Source organism: Mirounga angustirostris, unplaced genomic scaffold, assembly GCF_029215605.1.
Source record: "Mirounga angustirostris isolate CCGP_5_RB_7025 unplaced genomic scaffold, mMirAng1.0.hap1 SCAF_10, whole genome shotgun sequence".
Classification (NCBI taxonomy): domain Eukaryota; kingdom Metazoa; phylum Chordata; class Mammalia; order Carnivora; family Phocidae; genus Mirounga; species Mirounga angustirostris.
The window spans coordinates 78,128,580-78,155,033 of record NW_026991718.1 but is presented as its reverse complement, the minus strand read 5'-3'; the positions used below and the strand labels follow the sequence as shown (position 1 = coordinate 78,155,033).

Here is a 26,454-nt window from a genome sequence, read left to right as displayed (position 1 = left end):
GGTTGGTTATAAAGCAGCTAATGAGGGGTGCCTGGGTGGCTCAGTCATTAAGCGTCTGCCTTCGGCTCAGGTCATGATCCCAGGGTCCTGGGATCGAGTCCCGCACCGGGTTCCCTGCTCGCCGGGAAGCCTGCTTCTTCTCCCACTCCCCCTGCTTCTCCCTCTCCCACTCCCCCTGCTTGTGTTCCCTCTCTCACTGTGTCTCTCTGTCAAATAAATGAAATCTTAAAAAAAAAAAAAAAAAAGGCAGCTAATGAGTTTTATTTTTGCTCTGCAAAGTGGTGGATGTTTTTTTTGTTGTTTTGTTTTTAAAGATTTTATTTATTGGGGAGAGCGGGGAGAGAGCACAAGCAGGGGGAATGGCAGGCAGAGGGAGAAGCAGGCTCCCTGCTGAGCAGGGAGCCCAACGCGGTGCTCGATTCCAGGACCCTGAGATCATGACCTGAGCTGAAGACAGACACTTAACGACTGAGCCACCCAGGTGCCCTGAGGTGGATATTTTTAAATAAAATTGACATATATATTGGTGCTACTAGAATGGACACACCTGTCTACTGACCATGGGAAAGAAAAAAAATGAAATTTTCAAGTTCTATTATCATGTATAAAAATTTACCCTTGTTATTTTGATCAGTAAACGTGTTGAGAGCACTTTTTAACAGGATGTGCCAAGTATTATATATTTTAAACATATTTTGTTAAATATAATGGCTTAGGGAAATTGGCATCTAATCTTAAATTTCTGTATCAGGTATTTAGGATTATTGCTAGTAAAAATGACTGTCAGATTGCTTTGTCATAGAGGAAATTTTCTGAGCATATTGATCCTGTGTCATGTTTCAAACCACCACTGTGTTGCCTCAGTAGGAAAGCCGCAAATGAAGAGAGTAGACTAGTTACACTTTTTTTCAAATGTCTTGGATCTTCTGTGCCTCTATTTTAATGGACAGTTTGGGAGTTGATGTCGGGGTTTTGCGATGTATGATTCTACACACATAGATTCACTTAAATATATAATACCTACATGTATGTAAATGAAAACATTGACAGTATTGCTTGTTGAGAGATTAATAGAAGCAAAGACCCCTTAAGTCTTTCCCTGCTCACAAATATTGTTAGCGTATAATAGGATCAGGTATAGAACTCGGTTACAGAGGATAAACTCAGTTGAGCAGGGAATCTGGTAGAATACACATAAAAGATGGTTTATTTTAACCAGGTCATCAAAAGCACTATTACTGACTTTTTGATGGGTTGTAGAGTTGGTTATATAATACTTTTTTTTTCTTTCTGTGATGGTATTTAATGTGATGAAAGCTCCTGGTAATAGAACATGAGGCAGTGATAGAAAATTTGTCTGGAAGCCAAATAGATTCATAATAATTTAGGAATAATTTAGGTCTGAAAGAAACCTTAGGATTCATTTTCTCCAGTCATCCCATTTGACCTCTGTCACACTAAACCATAAAGATAGTAGAAACTTGTTAATTTTGGCAGAGCCAGACTGAACTCAGGACTTTTGATCTCCAGTTCACTGTGTTTCCCTTATACATTGGCCACAGTAGAGACAGTATTTGCTTTTAAGGACTTTCTAGTACTTGACCTAAATTTACTGAATTTTATACCTGTTATATGTACAAGACATTGTGGTTTATTAGATAGTCAAGATATGTGAGTTAGTGACCTACTTTTTCCAATGTCTTGCTAATATACATATGTATTTTTTTAACTCGTTTACATTTTTTTTTTTTAGGATTTTATTTATTTGACAGAGAGACACGGCGAGAGAGGGAACACAAGCGGGGGAGTGGGAGAGGGAGAAGCAGGCTTCCCGCTGAGCAGGGAGCCCCATGTGGGGCTCGATCCGAGGACCCTGGGATCATGACCTGAGCCGAAGGCAGGCGCTCAACGACTGAGCCACCCAGGCGCCCGTACTCGTTTACATTTTTCTGCTTTAGTTTCTTTATCCATAAAATTGAGTAACCTGCTTTGTTTTCTCTCACTTATGAAATAGTCTTCAAGTTTTGTTTGCTGGTGATAATGGTTTTAGTACACAGAATTACACAGTAGCTTTGTAAGGAATCTTAGGTATCATCTAGTTTAGCTTCTCATTTTGTAAAGAGGAAACTGAGGCTAAGTGGGATGAGTCAGTTGCCTGAGATGTTACAACTTTTCAGTGTCACACTGCAGCTGGAAACCAGGCCTTTCTTTCCAGGGTAGCAGCAGTGTTAAAGTTGATCAAGTATGAGTGGTTGGAGACAGAAACCTGGACCTGAATTGTGGCTATCCCACCAGCTGTATGTCACTTCAGAAGGCTACCTTAGTCTCTCTGATCTTTGTTTTTCTACAAATTAATCTGCCTAAAGTTGATGCTATTTATAAGAAACCTTAAGTACATTGATGAATAATAATAATAATGCTTGTTGAAAAATTTAGTGTATCTTCAGGGGAAATCATTCAGTTGGCACATATGCCTTTAAAAAAATCTTTCGTTAGAACCAATGCTTTTTCTTTTCTTATGGTAAAGTCATTTTTGGGAGCTGCTGACCCTCAGAGACACTCTTCTTTTCTTTAAAGGCTCTTCACCAAGATGTCATTGGTAACCTATGGTGATGATTTTTGTTGGTGATTAAGTTAACTTTTTTATATTCTAATGTATTTAAACATAATATGTTCAGTGAGGATGTATAATGAGGGTTGAGGGATAATTTTATCTACTGTTTGAATTGGTCTAGTTGGTTTAACTTGATTAAGCTTGTTTATACTAATAAGGAAAATGAAGTGGTTATTAGATCTCTAAAAGCTTTTTTAGTTCTGACATTCTCTAGAGGGTAACATCAGTTGTAAAGATTTGGGGGATAAAGTTTCTCTGAATATTTTTTTTGTTTTGTTTGATTTTTCATTTTGTTTTCTTATCCTCGCTAGTACATCAAGGACTTTCTTGAAGGAAAAGGTACTGGAGGGTGGGCAACAAGAGAAGGATTTATAGGTGGGAGTATAAATTGAAAAAATTTAATGATTTATAGGAAGAGAACAGCCTCAGCCATGGAGTTTTTTTCCTTTCTGCTTTTGGGATAAGAGATGGTAACAATAATGATGATGCTGGTAATAGCTGACACATACTTCTATGTGCATGGCTCTTTTCTTAGCAATTTATAATTTTTAGCTCTTAATTCCACAGCAGCCCTCTGAGGCAATATTATTCCCGGTTTACATATGAGAAAAGTGAGGCCCTGTGAAGTTAAGTAACTTGCTTGAGGTCCACACAACTTTACAAAGGATTGAGCTAGGATTTGTACCTACTCGGTCTCGCTCTGGACCCTGTACTATATGGCCTAATTTGTTGAGTTACTGAATAAATATTTTGAGAATTGAAGTGGTAATACTACTTACACTCCACTTTTGCTAGAGGGGTGAAAACTCTAGGCAGGAGGCTTTGATGCATGGGAGATGCCAGTTAATTCAGTAAATGTGTACTGAACACCTGCTTTGTCCCAGACAGAAGGAAGTGAATGAAACAGACAAGGTTCCTGCCCTTAAGGTGCACGCGCTCAAGGGGGAAATCCAACAACAAACGAGTAAACAAATAGGATAATTTCAAATTGTTATCAGTAGTATGAAGAAAATTCCCTGGTGTAGTAGATTGCGGGGATGGAGTTCCACAAAGCTTAGTGTCCTAGAGATTTCATGGGCTTGGGTACTGTCCTCCAAATATTTTTCCCTAATTAGCCCACATCTGCTGAATTTAAGGAGAGTGTTAAAAAATGAATTTATTGTGCAAATCTTCAGAGCTGTTGTTTATATTCTTTTGAACTTGTAATGTTCTATTGCTGAAGAAATAGAGCCAGAGGGAAATACTATTTTAAAAATACCAAAAAGCTATGAAAATGAGGGCAGCCACCAGCCACTGTGCCTGCCAGGCTGTTTGGGCTGGTGGAGTGGTTCCTGACTGCTGTCCCTAGTGCATTATTGGCAATTCTGTGTTTGTTTGAAAAGTTAGGGCTACTGTGTGTCAGCCCTAACTGTTGTGTGTTGTCTTCTACTACCTTTTTTAGGTCCAGGGCAGGATCCTCAAGTCATACATTACTTGAAAGGAGTTCTGCTGTCATAGTTAATAGCAATAGTTTTTATATTGAGTACTTCCTATGTGCCAGACTTACTTATTTGTAAAGAAGAGGAAGCTTAAAGGAGTTAAGTCCTTGTTAAACCCAGGTTGGTCTGACACCAGAGTTCATGTAATCTTACCTTTTAATTAGATTGGTTTTCATGGTTCACTTCACACTGACGAATAGGCAAGAGTTTGCAAAATTGAACTTCAGGGAGCCTCCTTAATTTCATCTTATAGGCCAGTAAGTTGTCCAGCTTTTCCAGTTACAAATTTCTGCAGTAATTCGATTTCAGAGAGCAAGTAGTAGAGGGGACAGTGCTTTTGTAGGTATGTGTAGACAAAGGTAATGTGTTCTTTCAGCCTGTTTTCTATTTAATCATTGAATACAATTAGAAGTGGTTTAGGAAAGTTGTAGATTAACTTGTAAATACTTTTTTGCATTTCCTTGCTTTTTATTGGATTTAGTGTCTGTCCATGTTATTACATTGTATTTAGCCTTTAATTTGGTACTTTATACTATTATGTCAGCCAAATTTTTTAATCTTTAGCAAAAGAAATTAAGTAAACTAGAGATTTCTGACTGACTAGCTGTTTAATTTCCACTGTTTTACATTAAATCATTGTGATGCTCTAGTTTTTGTGATTCCCTAACCTCTGAAAATCTTCCATTATGAATTTTGAATTAATTTTATTTAAAAGTTGTTTTCATTTCTCTTTTCTAGTGCACTGTCCAGTTTGGTAAACCCTAGTTAGGCACTTGAAGTGTGGCTAGTCTAAATTGACAAATGTTGTAAATGCTGGAGACTTAGTATAAAAAAATCGTGATGAAATATCCCAGTTTTTTATGTTGATTATATGTTGAAGACGTTGAAGTGATAATGTTTTGGTTCCTTGAGGTTAAAAATATTGTTTAAATTAATTTTACCTTTTACTATGTTTAGTGAGCTTCCTATTAAATTATATATGTGACTTGCATTTGTGGTTCACATTATATTTCTATTAACCAGTATGTGCAATCAGTAACATCAAATGAATTCTATACTATAAGAATTTACCAAGAATTGACCAAACCTGTTACATCTACATGTGCTTTGTTAGTTTTTTTTCTTCTTCTGAAGACTAAAACTGTCCTAATACTTGGACTTGAATTGCTTGGGCTTAAGAAAAATCTGTTGCTTGGATAACAAAGTAGATTTATAAGCCTCCGGTGATGTCCCCTTCCCCCACCTTGGGGTACAGCTGTTTTGAGGAAGGTATAATTTATAGCTTTCATTAGTATAATAGGTGGAAGAAACAAGCAAGTGAAAATAATTAGTTTAATGTGATGCTGGTAATACTGGTCATAACATAACTTCAGTGAGTCAGACTTTTTATGGGAAAGCATAAACCACACTGATTCTTGTTTAAGATATTTTTCTATAGTTTTATTAAGAAAAAAATTGAGGGATGGGTGGGCAACAGGGAAAAATAATTTGAAACAAAATTGAAAAAATGTCTCTTTTTTAGCGATTTTTGTTTATATTGGTGAACTTTATTTTTTTGCTTTGGTGCAAGTTCATATTAAGAAACTGAGTGATTTTAACTTTTCTTATATTTTCTTGAATAAAAATAAAAACTATTAAACTTCGTAGGAGTAAAGTCTGTTAATAGCCCTACAGTCAGTCTGCTCGTAGTAAATATGAGCACTTTACCTATCTACTATTTTATTATTCTGAAGGAGGTGTAGGATTAATTGGAGTCTCTGTAAACTGACCTACAAATGCCTTTATGGTTGTTAATTTTTTAAAACATAAGATACCAGTATCAAGGTCATGTAGCTAAGTGTGGTCACAAGTTTTTAAAACATCTGCTGTTAGTAGTGTTTGATTCATTACGTGAGATCCCTGTCTGCTCTGGGCATCTCTTAGCAGTAGACTTCTTTGTTGGTGGACTGTCTCCAGCAGGAAAGAGGATGTGCTAAAGCAAGATAGCCTTATCACTTTGTAACTTACCTCCCAATTTTTTTCATTGGCAACACAGCCCAGGAGGAAGTGGATCAGTGATACATTCTTTAAGTTGGGCTTTTTAAGGGATTACTCAGCTAGGGCTTTACTTATATATAAAAGTCTTAACATGTTTTAATATTGATTTTACAGATCCTTCCGCTGAGGAATTGAGAAAGCTAATGATGTTACATGGAGGGCAATACCATGTGTATTATTCCAGATCCAAAACAACACACATTATTGCCACAAATCTTCCAAATGCCAAAATTAAAGAATTAAAGGGGGAAAAAGTAATTCGGCCAGAATGGATTGTGGAAAGGTAAGTTTAATTTTTAATTAATAAGTTTTAAAAATTGGAATACTTCTTACATTATAAACACCTCACTTATATTGCCTCTTTTTTTTTTTTTTTTTTTAAAGATTTTATTTATTTATTTGAGAGAGAGAATGAGATAGAGAGAGCATGAGAGGGGGGAGGGTCAGAGGGAGAAGCAGACTCCCCGCCAAGCAGGGAGCCCGATGTGGGACTCGATCCCGGGACTCCAGGATCATGACCTGAGCCGAAGGCAGTCGCCCAACCAACTGAGCCACCCAGGCGCCCCTATATTGCCTCTTAACGGTGAAAAATAATGTCTTAATACTGTTGTACTCTTTGACCTCACATTGGTGATTTAGGTAACCTAGTATGTTAGTGTTCTTGCGGCCTCAGCTACCAGGAATTAGGGGAGATGACTCAAGTAAGCAGCAGGAAGCAGTGATGGGAAGGGGTTGGCTAAGCATGGTGTTCATTCAGCAAATGTTTGTACATCTCTGATGGGCTGTGTACATGGGAAATATCAATGAAGTAAACAAAGATCTGTTCCCTACCTCTTGGAGCTTATGTTCTATTGAAAACATTAAAACAATATTCTTAATATATGAGTACATTATAGGTTAAAAGTTAATACGTGCTAAGGGGGAAAAAAGAAAATCAGGGTATTGGGACCTGGTGTACTGGGAGAGGGGACAGAGAGGAAGAGCAGTTTTTTAGTTACATTATGGTTCTTCTGTTGTTGGTTTGGAATTGATGTTGTAAATCATCGGCCATTCATACTAACTCCCTAAATTTAAATATGTCATCTGAATCTTGATGAGCCATAACTTAAGTGATTTATATCTTGAAATGATATATAATATATGTGAGTAATTGCTAGATTTATGAAAGTTAAAATTTAAAATATTAAAATCCTCATTTTTAAAAGAAGGCTTAATATTGATATGCTATGATTAGGTGAGAAATAATTTATGCAAAGTATCTAGCACAGTGCCTGACCCATTGTTAGAGGCATAATACATAAGAAGTTCTTTTGTTATTTTCATTCTATAAACATTATCAAGTATTGGAAAATTAATTCCAAAATGTCAAAAGTGCATTTTGAAAAAGTCCATTTGACTTCCAGAAAACCAAATGTATCTTATAGATTAAGGGTTTTTTAAACTTTGGGGGATTAAGTTGGTGGCCCATCTGTGGAACATCTTATTGATTCCTTTTGCTGTTTTCTCATGACCTGTCCCTTCGTTACATAGGATCATTGAATATGGCTTTTAGCTGTTTATCTCCTTAAAAAAGGAGCTGTGCAGTTTTCACTTTAAGAAGTTAGTATCATTCCAGAGTTGGGCTGTGTGGTGTCATGTACAGACAATCCTATCATCATGCTAGGGCTAGAATTGGATCTGAGAATATTAGTCTGACTTTGGAGGGAATGGGAGAGATCCATAGATATTAGGAAAGTGGGCTGAAAAGGGTGCTTGCTGGGTGGAACTTGATTTGCTTAGAAAATAGTAGTTTTCATTATAGCTTTTTTTTTAGCCTACTCTTCCTTCTTGCCCTGAGTACAACTAAAGAGAGAATACAATTGAAAAAGCAACTTACGGCAGTTATAAGTTTTAAAGTTCACTTGAACGGATTTTATTTCAGTTTGAAGTCATCTATTTTTTTTAAATTTTTTATTGTTATGTTAATCACCATACATTACATCATTAGTTTTAGATGTAGTGTTCCATGATTCATTGTTTGTGCATAACACCCAGTGCTCCATGCAGAATGTGCCCTCTTTAATACCCATCACCAGGCTAACCCATCCTCCCACCCCCCTCCCCTCTAGAACCCTCAGTTTGTTTTTCAGAGTCCATCATCCCTCATGGTTCGTCTCCCCCTCTGTTAATCATCTATTTTTAAATAACTGATTATATGTCCTGTTTGCTTCATTTTACATATGAAAAGGCAGAGCTGATAAGGCTAACTCGCCCAAGAATAGCAGGATTCAGAATCCAGATTTTTCTGACTCCTATTTAGGTCTGCTCTTTGCCATCTGAATTGGCCCATGTGGAAATGGATCAGCCTGAGCGTATGTCTTAATATGTAAAATAAATGCCCACTGTCTACATGTCCTAGCATGGAATCCTTTTGGGCAACCACAGTACTGTTTTGTTTCATACTCTAATCCCAGTCTTGTTCATCTCTTCTTAGTAGTGTTTTTACGAGATTTTATTATACTTAAAATTTTAAACATTATTTTAGTTATTTAATGAATGGTTACATGACATGTTTTGTTTTCCTATTTTTCGTTTGAGAAGTTTAAAAAGCAGCTACCACTTCTAAGTGTGTGGGGTGATAACTTTGCTTTGATTAGAATTCCCTGATGTCTGTGTATGTGCCATTAAACCTGAGTTAATGTGGGCATGATTATAGGGCCACCACTTCTAAGAGGCAGGGGAGTCCTTTAATGGAGAAGCCTATGTGCATCAGTTTTAGGTAGGAGATTATCTTACGAAACCTTCTCCTGGCAGATCTTACCCTTTTATGTAGTATATTGTAAATTAGGGATTTTCAAATTTTTGTCGTAACTGTTTTTTTTCAGACAATTTAATGTTGACATTTGAAGGATAGAATGGGAAGGTGCTACGATTCACCCCACTGCCTCATCAAGCCTGACGATGCCATGGAGCACAGTTTAAAACCCCTGTCCTAAGTTATTAAAGGCTGATTTTGTTTTTGTTGTTCTTCGTTGTGTGTTGAGTCTTTTGTAGCAGGGGACCCTGCCTCCTGTGGTTAGGTTTCCCAAGTGGGTCTGCTGCCAGTGAGAGCCGATGATTGTTGCAGTTCATGCCAGCTGGGGGTACTGGTTCCCAGCCAGATCTGCCCTTTCTTTTTAAGTTCCCAAGCTACAATGTGTTAGCACGTTTGTTAGGTACTTACAATACTGCGAAGAGCTCATACTTCCTATGGGTTAAAACGTTGTTTCTAATTACATTTACTATTAATATTAGAGTGCTTATTCAACTCAAATAAAAGTTGATTGTGATTTCACCTTATGATTTTTTTTCATTTCTCTTGTGTTTTTGTATCTTTCTTCAATTTATTCTTCATAGAAAATGTGTAGGACTCTAGTTTCTGGTATAGATTTGGCTTTTTTTTTTAATTGGTATCATTTACATTTTTCTCTCACAGTACTACAGAGTTCTTCTAAAATTACTAATTGGCTAACTAGCCAAGATACACATTTCAGACTATCCCCCAATGACTTTTAGGTAACATTGTATCAGAAAATATATTTTCGATCTTCAGGTGCTTACGAATGAATAATTTACTCTCAGTTATCTGTAATAAGAAGACATTCTGTACCCTGTAGGAGAAAGGGCAAGAAGTTTTATACATATTTTCATACCTGTTTTATTTCCTTTCCTGAGATCATAGTGTGGAAACTGGGAATCCTGGAAATACTTCATATGTGAAATGAGATTTGAGAAAGTCTTGGTGATTCTATATGAATTGTTTGAGGGGGAATTGTAAATATTAAAGTCATGATGATTAAAATATTTAAACTCTGCATGCAATTTTGTCACTCTATAGTTATTTTTTTCCCCCTCCTGTAAGGTTGTTGGGCACTAACTCTTTAAAGTTCAGATGTGTGTCTTTTCATGGGTAGAATGTCTTATTCTTAAGTGTTTAAGGAAGATGATATTGCATTAGAGCCACTAAAACCAAGCGAGAGGAAATAAACTAGGAAAACTGGTGGCTCATTGTTGGTGAAAAACTCCCATCATTTCAGACGTTGAGTTTTCATGAAGCTTATTTTCCCCAAGTATTGAACTCTTAGTGTTACTTTTTTGTTTCAGCATCAAAGCTGGACGACTGCTGTCCTGCATTCCCTATCAGCTGTACAGCAAGCAGTCCAACATGCAGAAAGGTCTCAACTTTAATCCTGCGTGCAAAGCTGAGGAACCTGGGCCAGGTCCAAGCAGTGTAGCCAAACAGCTCAACAACGGGGTGTAAGTTGGTCTACGTTGCGGAATGCTGCAAAGCTGAGTTTTAGCAGTGGTTTCAGCCCCTGCTTTGCTGAAGATAGAAACAAACACAAAACCTGGCCATTCATCTGTATTAAACATGTTAAAATTTATGTGTGGGTGTCTTACCTAAAAATTGTTTTTATATTGAAAGTTCCATAAATAAAATGTAAATAAGAAAGCTTTTCCAGGCATTTTAGATTCCCATGTTAAACTAATGGATCTTAAATTACTAGAAGTAAAATTTCCCATGGATTTTCCTGAAAGTAATTATTTCCATGTAAGTAATTTGCTGTGGAATGTTGCTTTCTCAAAAAAATGAGCTAACTGTGCCAAGGTATACTTTTGTTGTGTGCTATATACATAATGAAAATGTTAACATTTCTAGGTGGTTTTGAAAAATTCCAAATTCATAGCAAGTTTACTTATGTTAATATTTTTATATCAGTAAAAATTTAGCTGGTGACTCTCAGTGTTACAGTTAGAGGTAACTCTAGACTTGAGTCCATGTGGCAGGTTTTAAAAAATATACTGATTAAGCTTTAATTGCAATAATCTTGGATAAAGTGGTTTCATGATTAATTGGTGTGTTGCCTTAACGTGTATATCAGGTGGTTCATTATCATTAGCCTTCTCATACTTATTAAATTGCTTGCTTTGGGAGTTGGATATATTTTTTTTTAAAGGCCAGGAGTCTAATTAACCTGGGGGGATCTGATGTCACTACCTTCTGTAGTTTTTGTTGTTGTCATTTGTTTTTTAGCTTGTGTTCACTTATAAGCATATTCACGTGTTTTTCACATTATCTGACACTTGTGATTTTTTTGGTATCATCAAGGTGCACAACAAATAATATCAGAAAATCTTTCTGAATGCACTTTATATCTTTTTCTTACCCACACTAATAAAAATAGAAAATGTGTTTTTTTAAAATTCTTTGTGCCAATTAGATTGTATTTTTTAATACATGTACACTTCTGCCTAATTAATATATATTACCAGTGCTGTATTTCCACTACAGCTACTTCATGAATATCCATTTATCTAGGCTGAAAAACTACAGTATAGAAAAAATGTATATTAGCAGTGTGTTTATTGCCAATATATGCAATTCTGTTGCATATGTTGCTAGTATACGTGGAAGGAATCTTTACTATTTGTGATACAGAGAACTAGACGTCAGGCTTTTCTGATTTACTTCACTTTCGTTGCTCTCTGTGATCTTTATGTTTTGGTATATTCAATACATTTTATAAATTCCTTTGAAATTCTGTTATGTGACTTCTTGTTCCCTTGCTTTCTCTTTATCTCAAGGGCCAGATGCGGAAGAAATTAGGTTTTCTTTTCTTCTTCCTTTAATCGTTTCCCGTTGGTCGTCTTTTTCCCTTTCACTGGCATGCATCTGTGAGGATTGGACCTAATCAGAGTTGGCTGTCATATTCCATGAGATGGTTTAGCCAGACAGGGCCAACCCAGAAATGGGTGGTAATGTTTTGCATCTGACTCATGTGTGACTTCTCTGTGTATTCAGACTGTTACTACTAATATATCATGTTGGTATTAGAATGAGGGACTTTTTAGATTAAACCTGGTAATACTGTGGTAACCTCACCAATGCCTGGGTGCCATGTATCAGGCAACCGTTTCTGGAGGCTGAACTGTAATTGGATTAATGGTGTGGGTGTTTCTAAGTGGAATGAATTACTCTTCTGTAATTCAGGTTTTTGTATTTGTTACTTAGATAATTTTTGTGAACGCAAATGAGTTTTGTCTTTATTATAGAGCATTACCAAGCAAACATCTAGAGGAGTCACAATGTGAATTTAGCGGAACATTTGTCATAGGTCCTGCGTTTATAAACTTGTCATCAGGAAACTTGGTCCATATTGCCTTGGACCACCCTGGCATCTGAATATGCTTTTCTTAGAAATGAAATGCCATTTCTTCTGTTAATAAGCAAGTGTCCTCATTTTTCTAGGTATATTTTTTTCCTGAATTACCCATACACATTAACCTGATTCTTAACTTTTTATCTACTCATGCAACAGTTGGCCCCATTAATGGATTAGTACATATAGTCTGTCAGTCTTCCTGAGTGAAACTAACTGGCCCTAGGATTGTAGCAGTATTGGGTTTAATATGTTGAACAGTGCCTTACATAAAACTAAAACTAGGAATAATCATTCAGATAAAGTTTCTTACCAATTTTTAGGGGAGCTTTTTATATTGAGTCCCATAATTTATTGACTCCCTAGTAAATGCCAGACACTGTGCTTCAAGCTGGATATTTAGCGATTACAGGTCCCAGTTAAGTTTTAGTGGGAAAAGTGACTGAAAACAGTTTTTCTTTTTCTTTTCTTTTTTTAAAGATTTATTTGTTTATTTATTTGAGAGAGAGAGAGAGAGAGAAACAGCATGAGAGGGGAGAGGGTCAGAGGGAGGAGAAGCAGGCTCCCCGCTGAGCTGGGAGCCCGAGGTGGGACTCGATCCCAGGACCCCGGGATCATGACCTGAGCCGAAGGCAGACGCTTAACCGACTGAGCCACCCAGGCGCCCTAGTTTTTATTTTTCTTCAATCTGAGATTCCATTGTATTTCTTCTTTGGGAGTGTTTGAAGTTTGAAAAAAAACAAACAAACCCTAAAAGACTGTTTATATTCTAGAATTTTCCTAGTTACCTTGCTACTTCGGTTTAGCTAAGAATTATCTTTTGTTGGAAGAGGAAGAATATAAAATTTATGGCTTAATTTTTCAGAGAAATATTGACGTGCATATCTCTAAGACCATGTTTACATTAAAAATTGTTTTAGCCTGAAAGTCACACATTAATTGAAATTAAATCTTCTTTCCTCCTATAGAAATCACATAATTAAGAAGATTGAGACAGAAAATGAAGTCAAAGTCAATGGAATGAACAGTTGGAATGAAGAAGATGCAGATAATGATTTTAGTTTTACGGAGCTGGAGCAGATCTTTCCAGGAAGGAAACAAAACGGAATTCCGCATCACAGAGACAGCACTGCCATTTTTAATGGACACACTCCTAGCTCTAATGGTGCCTTAAAGACGCAGGATTGCTTGGTGCCCATGGGCCACAGTGTTGCCAGCAGGCTTTCTCCAGACTTCGCCCAGGAGGAGGAGCAGGCCGAGAAGAGCAGCACTGACTTCAGAGACTGCGTTGTGCAGCAGTCGCAACAAAGCACTAGAAACACAGATGCCGTGCGGAATCCACACAGAACTAATTCCTTCTCCTTATCATCTTTGCACAGTAACACTAAAATAAATGGTGCTCACCACTCCGCTGTTCAGGGGCCTTCAAGCACAAAAAGCACTTCTTCAGTACCTGCTCTTAGCAAGGCAGCACCTTCAGTGCCATCCAAACCCTCAGATTGCAATTTTATTTCAGACTTCTATTCCCGCTCAAGACTGCATCACATATCAATGTGGAAGTGTGAATTGACTGAGTTTGTCAATACCCTACAAAGACAAAGTAGTGGTATCTTTCCAGGAAGGGAAAAGTTAAAAAAAATGAAAACAGGCAGGTCTGCACTTGTTGTAACTGACACAGGTAGATACTTACTAAAATTGTTTTCTTAAGAAACAATCATGCTTGACCATTTTGTTCTTAAGCTGTCATTGGTATTCTGATCAATACTAAGCTCTCATGATATAAAAGTCTTTAGGAATATCAGGATATATAAGTTACAGTGAGCCTAGCAGGTTATAGAAAGCTTTCTTATTTATTATTTTTTATAAATTTAGATTTAAATGTGGCTAACTGAATATTTTTAGGTAACTTAAACAGTAACAAGGTTGAGATTCTGAGCATTCATTCATTCCTCATGTAGACCTTGTCAGTTGTTGAAGTTTTGAACTGTGTAAAATATTACATGTATTATATTCAGTGCATAAACTCCTGTAAGAATAAATTGGGTTTGGCAAGAGTAACTGTTAATTCCAGAAGCTGGCATCTTAATGATTTTTAAATTATTAAATAACTGACATAATATCTATTGTAATGTTAGTGGTAAACTTGTAGTGAGAGTAAGTATTTTCACATAAAAGTAGATGGGTTAATTGTATTTTGTTTTTTAATACTTTTCTTGTTTTCAAAAGCAAACAAAACCAACGATTACAGGCTATATTTCTGTGCAGTCATGATCGATTAGTATATGCTCTGAGGTTTGAGGTGCTTTTTACAGAATATATGGTTTGGTTTTGTTTTTTGGAGAGAGATCTCAGATTATCTAATACTACCCTTGAACTGAATAGCTGGGGAAACTGAGGTACAGAGGGAAGCTCATGGTTCTGTCCTAGAAAGTGATAGATCTTCTCCATGTGGGGTTTTTTCTGTTTTGTTGTGTTTGATGTATTCCTAAATGCTTTCTGTTACTTATGAAATATTTCAGAATAATGTTAAAGGTATTAGATTATCCATACATCATCCCCTGACCTTATATGGTAAAGGTCATTTAATTTTGAAAGCTTCAAAGAACTATTACAAATTAGTTTCATGAGTGGGAGTAAAATCATAAATTTTTGTATTGTATGAAAGCATTCAGTAGGTATATGGTATATATGCATTCTGTACTACTTGAATGTTTAAAGCAGTTATTTTGGGTTGTTTACATTATGTTTATATAATACTTCTATACAGCAGAATTATGGTTGTTAAGATTTATTTTATAAATCATTTCTGGAGATAATATAGAGGCTAGCAAGGAAGTGCATGGCTTTGGAGTTCGATAATATAGCCTGAATGTGAATCCTGGCCCTGCTGCTCTTATCCTGCAGGATCATGGGCCGGTTAGTTCACTTCTGTGGGTCTCAGTTTCCTCTTCACCGTGGAGCGATAGGTAGTCCATGATGCTCACCTCATGGGCTTCTGAGCTTAGGGAAGATAACCAGAACTAAGGCTCGGTGCCTCGCACGTAGTGAGAACTTGGTAAATGCTTTCACAGTCACAATTTGGTAAATGGAGTCGTCTGAACCTTTGGGGAGTAAAAATGAAAGTTTTGGGAAACCTATCATGAAGACCTACCTTCAGTACTAGTATTTTTTATCAGCAGAAACTCCTTTATGAGATTAGAGCTTTTTATAAGCTCAGGGTTCCTATTTCCAGGACTTGTATATCTTGGACCAGGACCAGGGAGAAGGGCTAAGGATGAAACTGGTAAAGAGGAAAGCTCTTCTTGTGGTTGGATTGGTTAAAATAGCCCTGATAAATCTAATCAGGGTGATTAGAAGGCAGAGTCGTTAGGAGAGGACACTCAGCTTTATCTTCTTAAAGTGGCACATATGCTTCAGAGCTGATTTTTAATAGTGTTTAATGGTCTAAGGAGGAAAGTTCAAATACATTTATATGTATACAGATTTATATGTAAATTTTTGTTTATATTATAGACTTTTCTAAATATATCTAGGGCAACAGTGTGATGGCTTGAGGGCTCAAATCAGACCGCCTGGGGTTGATTACCAGCTCAGCCTCTTCTTACTGGCTGCATAAGATAATTATTAACATAATATTAATCTGTAAAATGGGCATAATAACATTACTTACCTCAGCATTGTTGTGAAAATTTAAATACACGTTAACCTCTTACAGCAGTGCATGACAGCTACCAAACACTCAATAACAGTAGCAATTTTTACTGTTTGTTTGTTTTTTTAATCAAGGAATGTTTGTAGACTGCATGAAATACTGATCATTTAAAGTTACTTAGCTCCATGTAACTAAATATATGAAAACACCTTTATACATTTTGGTAAAATCTTCAGCACACAGAAGTAACTTTAAGATAAGCGTTTAGACATACTTTGGATTATTAGAATTATTAGAATATAGACTAGGAAAACATGGTATCTTCATAATTGATTTCAAATTATGCTTGGAAACTAAATGTGTTTACTTTTGTAGCAAGCAAATTATGCTTGGAAACTAAATGTGATTACTTTTGTAGCAAAAAAAACTGAAATTTGATGTCTCTTGAGGTGGTAGAAATGGTCTGTAATAGATTCTGTATTTTTTTTTTTTTTTTGAGACTTCATTCTACTTATAGGCACTTGAAAATACAGTTTCTAAAATTAAATAGACCTGATTTTTTAAAATATTAACAATTAGTTTGGGGTTTGAATGTTTTCTTTTTCCTTCTAGGAAATATGTCAGTATTGAGTTCACCCAGGCATCAGAGCTGTATAATGCATGTTGATATGGATTGCTTCTTTGTATCAGTGGGTATACGAAATAGACCAGATCTCAAAGGTCTGTATTCTTGTTTATATTTTAAGAAAATTGATAATATTGTTATATGTTCTAAAGGATCTAAAGATCTTCTTTGAGAAATATTTATTCGAATTTTCCTTAGCAAAATAAATTCCTGCTTCCAAATTTTCTGGACTCCATTATCAAGAAAGATAAAGGGAAATTAGAAATGCTTTTTTCTCTCTAAAGAGGTCAGGTCTTTAGGGAAGAATACTCCTCTTCACCTGAAGGATATTTCATCTAAGACTAATATAGACTGGTATTGGGCATTTTCTACATTTTTATATATTTACTATTACTTTGTTATTAAATGGAAATTTTGTGGTAGCATATGTCTGCAACTTGGGTCACTGAGCTTTCTCTCTCTTGAATAAATAACTTGATTAACTGTCCATATGCTAGTGCACATTCCAACCTTTTGGTTAGAGAATAATTTTGCATTATTGAATATTGCTAAGATATGCTGTCATCTTTGTTTTAATGGACTTTCATGTATTTGTGAACTAAGCAGTACAAAGTAAAAACATTTATTCTGGGTTTTTCAGTAGTTCTGTCTGTGCTTGAAACTACTAGCATTTTCTTCTGAGTCTGTTCTTCCTTTAAGGAGAGCACAGAAGTTGCTGTGTTAATACCAGAGCTTTATTTTTGTCACGGGTAGCTACTGCTTCAGCTTTGAAAGAAGTTTAGAATGTTAAAGAATTGGGCTTAGCCTGATGAGTCACTCTGATGCATAATTTTTTTTTTATTCTCACAACAAATGCATTCAGTAACCTATATATGAATTATCCATGGGCTTGCTTTAGAAGTTAACAGTTTTCTTGTCATTTAATGCATGCACAAGGAAATGAAAGCTTTTATACTAAAGATTTTATACATGAAAGATTTTATAACTAAACCAAAAACTGCGGGACTGTATTCTCATATTTGATTGTATAGTAGGTCAGATTGTGGTCCCTCTGCATATATATTTGTTTCTCTTGCTGTAAAATTGAAAGATTAGTTTAGATGTTACCTTACTTTCCTGATACAAGAAATATAAAACATCTAGATATAGTTGTTTTTTTTTTCCCTCTCCCACCCCTCTAATTCGAATCTAGCATCAGAGTTGACTTGTTTTCTACTGCAAGAAACCAAACAAAAACAATGGGAAGCAAAGTGAAAGCATTGCTTTTAAGTTGAATAAATGTATCAAAGTTGTCATAAGTAGTTTACTTTCGGAGGGGTGTTGAGAAACTTAGATGATCTTTGCATGGTAATTGGTAACTTTTAAAGATGTTAGCTCCTTTATGGATTAACGCCTCAAGAAAGCCAAAGAAAAAAAATGCTGTATTTTATAAATCTTGTGAAATATTTTCCTTTATATGTTGTCAGTGTTGTTAACATTCCTGTACTTAGATTTAAAAATAATTTTTTTCTTTTCCTCACAGGAAAACCAGTGGCTGTTACGAGTAACAGAGGCACAGGAAGGGCACCTTTACGTCCCGGCGCCAACCCCCAGTTGGAGTGGCAGTATTACCAGAATAAAATCCTGAAAGGCAAAGCAGGTACAAATGAGCTCTCTTTGAAGTCACGGTGCTCCTGTTGAAGACGTCTGGATTTTGCTGCTGGTGTTCTTGTTACAGAAATGAAAGAGTTGAAATAATGAGCTTTTTCATTCAAGGGTTTTAAAGGTGTCAGTGACATTTCAAAGCAAAATCTGTATGCAGTACAAATGACTGGTTCATAGCCCTGCTCTGTTGAACTGTGTGATATTTTCCTGGGACAGAGAGTGAAGAATGTTTTATAAGGTGTGATTAGTTTGCTTTGTATACAGTTAGATTGGGGATGAAAATAAAATCCTGGACATCACTTTGTGGAAGCCTCTAGACCGGAGAGTTAATTACTAGTTGTTTGGTCACTGATCACAGTAAAGACACCAAAGTTCATGTTGCTAAAGATTTGTATGAGGCAGTGGAATAAGAAACAGTAGGACTTCATTTACTGGAATAAGAAGATAAAACCAGAAATCATTCCCCATGTCTTTGCTGAACCTGCTTCAACATTTTCTTGCCTCGCCGGCTTTTGAATTTTTGCTATTAATAAATAAAAATCATAACTTAGACTGTTCACAATACTATTAAGATTTTTATATCTGTTTTTCCCTCTGAGTAAATTCCCTGAGAAATACTTGCTTACAAATTAAATTCTTTGTCACTGATCAGTTTTCCTCATAGATGTCTGCAAAGCCAAAAAAAATTTTTAAATTAGTTTTCCAGAAAAATATTAATCAGAAAGTAGTCAGAAATTAGGTATACAGTGGAATGGAAGGCAAAGCAGTTAAATTTCATCCTGATTATTTCTGGTTCCTGGTTTTCAGTTATGAAAACTTGGCATTATTTTAGAAATCTCATTGAAGTTAAGGCTAAAGGAAAACCACTGGACATTTCTGAGGACCTTTTTTGGGATTACAGTCTTTTTTTGGCTGTGATTGTGTACAGGTATGAGTACAAAACAGTAATGATAGATATATCTTTTTGCTTCATGTGTATCTGTATTTTCCAGATTTCCTAAAGCATTTCTTGGTTTTTAAATCTTTTAAGAGATTTTTGAGATTCTAGCATTTTGTGTGTCATGGGTAGGTCTTGGGGTAGCCAGTAGTATTGAGCTTGTTAACACTTAGTTGTATTGTGGTATGTGACAATATGGGTAGTTTCTGAAGTATTGGTTGTATGGTTTTGTGGTAGGTTGGTTTTTCTTTTTGTATTTTCTGTGTGGCATTAAAAATATGAAATCTTAAGTTTTAGAGAACAAATAAGTAGCTTAAGGAAATGCATAATACTTGTTATCTATTGGGCACTCAGTTAAAAAACTCACTGAATGAATGTTGAAAGAAGGAAAAATACCTTGGACATAGCATTCGGTAACATCGGTCAGTTACCCAGCGCTTGGCTCCTCCGGTGGGTAGAATCTTGCGTTTGCCACGCACGTCTGTAGTTTGGCAGTCTCCGTCCAGAAGTTTGGCCTTCGCGAGTGCACATCCTTTAGGAGTAGCAGAGAACGAGTCCTCTTACGTCTTTCCTTCCTTCACAAGTGATCTGACCATACACAGTTTATTAACAGAATACAGTCATTGGTTACTTAATTATCTTCATCAGTTTAGCCACTGGATTTTCATAACATTGTAATGACCTTTTATAATTCACATCCCCTCCACCTCTAAATGTGGGTGGTAAGTTAGAAGGTAAATATTAGGAGAAATATTGAAAATTCACTTGCCATTGAAAACTGTCAAAAATAGATGTTTCTGTCACTAGAAAAGGTGAATATGATACTTTGCATTTTATATTCTTTCTTTAACTTTATATCATTCACTTTTATTTCCTAAGCCTTTGACCCATTAGGAGCTTACCTAAAATATTTATAACATAAAATGAACAGATTGTCCTTTATTATAAAGTTTGGTTGCAGCTAACCTTGTACTTAGAACTTGTTTTTTCAATGCCTTTGTTCTTCTTTCCTTGTTATTCCCTGATCTTTCTTTCTCTGGGTCCTTATCACATGACACCAAATTTTAAAATATCGAAGATCAATTTAGGAATTAGAACCTCTGGCTTCTACACGCTAGCTTTAAAAAAAAATCAGTTCTGATGTTTCGGCTTGTATGTCCCAGCAAAATATTAGAACAGATAGCATCTTCAGCCCTTTATAGGTAGAAACTTTAGTTTCTTATTCGTCATATTCAAGAACTCTTTGTCTAAACGGACCAGTGTAACCAGGGGCTCTCCATCCACGACTTCCTTTGGAAGCTGCTTCCTGAGCCATACTCAGCAGTGACGCTTCTCATTGATGGTCTCATTATTTGGAATCCATTTGTACTCAAGATTTTGTGGTTGGGGGCCTTTACCTCTTCCTGGATTCCAGGATGCAGATGTTTTCTTATCCCTTCGATAGCTTCAGTGTTCGTTCTAAAGAACAACAGTTTTTAAAATCGTGTTAGTTATAGATTTATTCTCAGCGATTTCTTTTTCACAGACTTGGGTCCTGGCTTCTGATTTCTCCAACCGTTCCTCCACATTCTTCATGTGCCCGTCTAGTTTGTCAAGTTTTGATGAGCAGTTCTCTACTTTGCCCTCCAGTGAGGACAGTGTGTCCCTGAATTTCCCTGAGTCTCCCTTGAAGCAACTCACTGCGCTCGTGGAGGGATCCACGCACTCTGCCGCCCTGTGGAAAAGGTCAGCCGGCCCAGTGAAGAGAAACATGAGGTGGTGCCTTTCAGGCAGGGCATTGGGAGCCCAGGGTCCACAGACACCTGTTCTCACCTCAAGCATGGTTTTTCTGTAATTTTCAAGACAAGTATCGTAGATTATTTGACTAGACCTTCAAATAGAAGTCCCCTAGCTCCCCAGCTTTTAAGGCATAAGGTCATGATTATACCTGTGCAAGGCAGATGGTTGTGGCTCTTCAAGCTTCAACTCTCTTTGTTGTTTGGTTAGTAGCACCCTCTCTTGAACTGTGATACTGACAATCCTGAAATTCTTGCAGATTTTCAGCTTAGAATAATGGACTCTGAAAGCAGATATTTAGCCTTCTGAGATGCTTCAGAAAACCAGGGAAGTCTGCTTTGCCTTCTGTTTTTAATTTGTCATGGTATAGCACATGTTTATCATAATAGATCAGAAATCATGGCTCAAATTATATACTCTGCTGTTTTAATTTTTTGAGGCAAGTGGGATTTGAGCCCATTAAGATACCAGTCCTTACAGTTTGATTTGCATTTATGGTTTGTGTATATGGGTGCTGGAATCCAAAAATGCTTGTATGGGTTGCATAGTTGAGTAAAAGATGTTGACAATTTCTGGAGTCAAACCAGGAAGAGTTGTTTTAGCCCACAAAGCTAGACACTTTGCCATGTGTTTCTGGTGCTGCTTTAACTTGGCTGATTTCTCATGGAACATTATATTTGTGAAATAAGCAGAACAGAAATACTCGGTTTGCTAGTTATATATTGTTATAATGTACTCAAAATAGGTTTGTCTAGAATTAATTGAAATGGTGTATCTTGGCTTGTTTTACTAACTAATGGCATTTTTGTTCATTGTATTAGAACTGTGGCTGAGATTGTGTTTTAAGAATATATGTTTTAAAATTATATTCTTGGAACGTAGTAATGTCCCAAGACCAAGAACTGAAGTTGTGTTTTAATCTTTCTCAATTCCTAGTGAAGCTAAAGGTGGTAAAGGAAGTAAAGTGGCATATAGTCAGTGCTCTTGAGGTATGTGCTTTTATAATCTAGTGTGAAGCTGTAAATTTGGCTTGGATGTTAAGAAATACTAGTGAGTAGTACTGTTCAGGCTAGCGTTTTCTGTAAAGCAGTTGGTATTCTGATCACACTTGAATGTTTTTAATTCAACATGCGTTGTTAAACCATTAAAGTAGACTTTACTGGAAGGGGTCAGTGTTGTGAAGCTCTTTTACCTGATGTGTGTTCAAAAGAAAAATCTTAAATTTAGGATGAAACCTCTTTATGGTATGAGATCTACTGAATTGTTTGACTGAATGACTTGTAGGAAATTGGTGTTTTGTTGAGCATGGTGTTAAGTAGGTTTCAGTTTTGCAGGTAGTTTATTTAGGAAACAGCAAAGAATATTCAGAGAAATGTATATTTTCCATTAACTGTTTCCCATTACAGGGAGCTGTATAATCCTTTCAAGAATATAGGAGGGGATTGATCGTCTTGATAACTTTTCGTCCTTTTTCATCTCAAGAGACTGTTTAAGGGATAGTTTATATATATCTTTTGATATATTTTGTAAAAAAAATAAAAACACAAGCCTTTACTAAAACGGAACACTTTGAATTTATCATGTTTTTGACTGACCGCTGGTGAAGTATATAATGGAAGCAAACCATTTTAGAGCTATAGGTTTTCTTTTATTAAGAAGACCAGTACCAATGGATATAACTATATTTGGAATTTATTAAACATTTGTATATGAAAGGAATGGAAAATATATTTCTTGAATGAAAGTTAAAGAAAATAAGTTTTTAATGTATAATCATTAAATTTTATTATTTTTAAAGCAGAGATACCAGATTCATCATTGTGGGAGAACCAAGATTCTGCACAAGCAAATGGGATTGATTCTGTTTTGTCAAAGGCTGAAATTGCCTCTTGTAGTTACGAAGCCAGGTATGTGGAAATTAAGTGTGTTGTAATCCTTATAAATAGTTAATTTACTTAGTCATTTTTACAGACGCTTTTGAAGTGGATTCAGATGTGCCAGTCAGGCCTATGTTACACACATGTTATGGGAAGAAATATTTCAGGGCTTCATCCCTTCAGTTCTTTTTTCCTTTCACAAATACTAGAGAACTTTAAATAAATACCTTAGTTTCCTGATGAAATCAGTAGGTCCAACAGTGGAAACCAAAAGAAACTGGACGTCATTTTTTTTTTTTTTTTTTTTAAGATTTTATTTGAGAGAGAGAACACGTGCGTGCACGCACACAAACAGCGGGGAGGGGCAGAGGCAGAGGGAGAAGCAGACTCCCCGCTGAGCAGGGAGCCCGATTTGGGGCTTGATTCCAGAACTCCAGGATCATGACCTGAGCCGAAGGCAGATGCTTAATTGACTGAGTCACCCAGACGCCCCATGGACATTGTCATTTTTAAACCATTGTCTTTTGAAGCATGGAATTAAAGAATTAGTTTTTTTTTTTTTTAATTTTTTAAAGATTGTGTTTATTCATTTGAGAGAGTGCGTGTGAGGAGAGAGGCAGGGCGGGAGGGAGGGAAAGGGAAAGAATCCCAAGAAGACTCCATGCTGAGTGTGGAGCCCAACATGGGGCTCGATCCCACGACCCTGAGATCATGACGTGAGCTGAAACCAAGAGTCGGATGCTCGCTGAGTGAGCAACCCAGGCGCCCCAAAGAATTAGATATTTTTTAATGGGAGAGGGCCTTAATGTTCTTCTGATCTAATCATTCTTTTTTATAGCTAAGAAAAATCCCTTGTAATTTAAAACTCCTAACACTTAGTATTTTCTTCAAAATAATGTTAAAACTTGATCGCCTATTAAATTACAAGTAAATGATTCCATATTGATATACCCAATAATCTCCATACTTAAAATTGTAGAGTGTTGTCAATTCATTAGTACCAACTTTGTCTGTAGATCTTTATCTTACTGTAAGCTTAACTTTCAGTACAAGAGGAAACAGACATATGTATGTGTTCCTCATAATTTAAAAAAAATCATTTAAAAATAATCAATTGTAATAGTTGTAAAACTAGAGGGAGTAGTAATGAATTGATTAAGAGAACAATCTTTATTGTTTTCTTTCCTGATAACTGAACAGATGTTTTTACCTTTATAACACAGCAAGCATTTACACATTGTTGGCAGGTGTTAAAGTATTTAATAGTAGAGTCCTCTACCAGTTATATTTTCAGTCTTTTTATTTATGGCTTTGTCATTCATACTTTTCTTTTTTATTGAGATATAATTGACATACAACATTCTCTTAGTTTCAGGTGTACAGCATAATGATTTGATAATATGTAACATTTTTCAGTCCTGATTAAAAGTTGGGATTGTTCGGGCACGTGGGTGGCTCAGTCGTTAAGTGTCTGCCTTTGGCTCAGGTCATGATCCCAGAGTCCTGGGATCGAGCCCCGCATCGGGCTCCCTGCTCAGTGGGAAGCCTGCTTCTCCCTCTCCCACTCCCCGGGCTTGTGTTCCCTCTCTCTCTGTGTCTCTCTCTGTCGAATAAATAAAATCTTTAAAAAAAAAAAAAAGTTGGGATTGTTCAAGTCTAATAGGAACAAAAAATATTTCAACGTCATCTAACTGAAATAGTTTAAAATCTTGCCAATTATTTTATTAAAAAGATATTTAAGAAAACTTTATAATCAAACATTCATAATTATAAAATATGTAAATTACTTTTAATTTATGACATGTGAAACTTTTACTCCTCAGACTAACTTTGCCTTCCTTATTGACAAAATTACATTTTAACCTTTTTCATTGTTGATAATGTAGCCCAAGAGTTGAAAACTTTAATAAAAATGATAAGTCAAATACCAGATGCATTCTGGATTATTGTATTTTTATTAGCCCTGGCAGTTTAGAGCTGATTTTGTGTTGTGCTCAGTAAGGCTAAGTTACGGTGTGACGAAGTGTGCGTCTGGTGGCTGGACAGTTGTGTTCATATCTGGAGGGCGTGTTGAAGCTCAGGAATGCTCTGTCAGTGTTTTGAGTTCTGCTCAGCTGGTGGTGAAGTGAAAGCCCCACCCTCTGTGTACTGCCTGAAGGGTGTCCCTTCTCATTTGGCACCCCCAAGCTGAGTGCTGGCCGGTGGGGAGACGGGGGGATAGCAAGTCTACCTCAAGGGTAAAAGTATTTTCCTGTTCCTGAGGGCTTTGGACTCAAGTAGCCACAGCTTGTCTAGGCTCTAGGCTTCTTTTGGTGTTTGGATGTTGCAGTCATATTGCATCAGAGATAGTGATTGTCAAGCTGAATGTATTACAAAATAATTGTGATGATATATGGGCTAAATACTGTACAGCAAGCCACCTAGGTGTGATTGTTTTAAGGAGATACATAAAGTGATGACAGTGAATTTGAGTGAAAGTTGGAAAAAAAGCCCACACAACCCACAGCAATGGAGTTTGTTTCTTAATTGTGATTTTCATTTTGTAGAAAGCTGTTGATAATGAAAGTCTCTAGAAAACAGTTCTTGGATAACCTTTTCTTGTGGCTGTCCCATAATTACATTTTCCTTAGGTGAAAAGATTTTTTTTAAATATGTATATTCACAGTTGTATCAGAGAAATGTTTCTGGGGTTGGAATGGGGACCTGATTGTGGGGATGATCATCCCAGTTTTATGCAATGGTGAGTTTCCAATAGACACAGACTAATAGTGGGTCTGCAAAGGATGGTGTTTGCACATGAGATGGTAGAAATCATGGAAAGGTAGGATGTATATACAAAGGCTAAAATATGCATTACTGTTAGTCGGTTTACTCATCAGAAAGAGCAAGCTTTATACATAATAAGTGAGAAGGTAAATACCAGATGAATAGGTGATGATATACAAATATCCTCGAATCATATTTTTTAAGATCAAATCATTTTTAAATGATTTTGTAAGGACGCTTTACTGTTCTTAGTTGATATGGATACATATTAACATATTGCATGGACAGTAACCTACATGTGCAGTGTAAGCCTGCAAATAATCTCTTTCTGCAACACACACTGATGAAGTATTGGTAGTTTATCCTGCATGGGACCTAGTTGACAGGAATAAGATAAGTCACCGTAGCATTATTGAAAATGTCTTAAATTGTATGTAATTCTCTATAGACTTCAAAACTATTCTATATGTACTTCACTGCCTTACAAAATAAGGTCCATTGACTATAATCTATTCTTTGCTGGGTGAGTGCAGGGTCGTCCTTGTGAACATCATGGGGTCTGTTTCATTCACCATCTTTTGCCTACCACCTTGCCAAATGCCGGAGACATAAATTTTTGTTGAATGAATGAAAGAATTTTCTTCACCATGCTGTTTGTCAGTTGTCACTTCTTTCACTGTCACTTTTCCTTCCTATTAGATATTTCTCGTCTACTGGGAGCTTTGCAATCATAATTTATTACTGTTTTGGTGTCCATAAGAAATGCATATGATTTTGCCTTTACTTCTGAGTAACTTAGAGGATTCTTTTCCTTCTTGGCTCTCAGTGGTGGTCTGAGATGGGGAGGGTGCCAGAGACTTCCGAGTAAT

The 26,454-nt window shown here is 36.3% G+C and overlaps 1 protein-coding gene across 9 annotated transcripts in view; it reads left to right on the top strand.

Annotated features, from left to right (window-relative positions):
* REV1 (REV1 DNA directed polymerase) overlaps positions 1 to 26,454 on the top strand; it is a 101,318-nt gene that overhangs the window by 51,619 nt on the left and 23,245 nt on the right. For 4 of the 9 annotated variants that reach the window (XM_064572601.1, XM_064572606.1, XM_064572603.1 and 1 more), the window contains 6 exons: positions 6,244 to 6,412; positions 10,252 to 10,404; positions 13,277 to 13,986; positions 16,573 to 16,680; positions 18,108 to 18,224; positions 22,741 to 22,849. In XM_064572601.1, the coding sequence (XP_064428671.1) occupies positions 6,244 to 6,412; positions 10,252 to 10,404; positions 13,277 to 13,986; positions 16,573 to 16,680; positions 18,108 to 18,224; positions 22,741 to 22,849 (1,366 nt within the window). The other 5 variants (XM_064572605.1, XM_064572602.1, XM_045885170.3 and 2 more) reach the window with 5 other exon arrangements.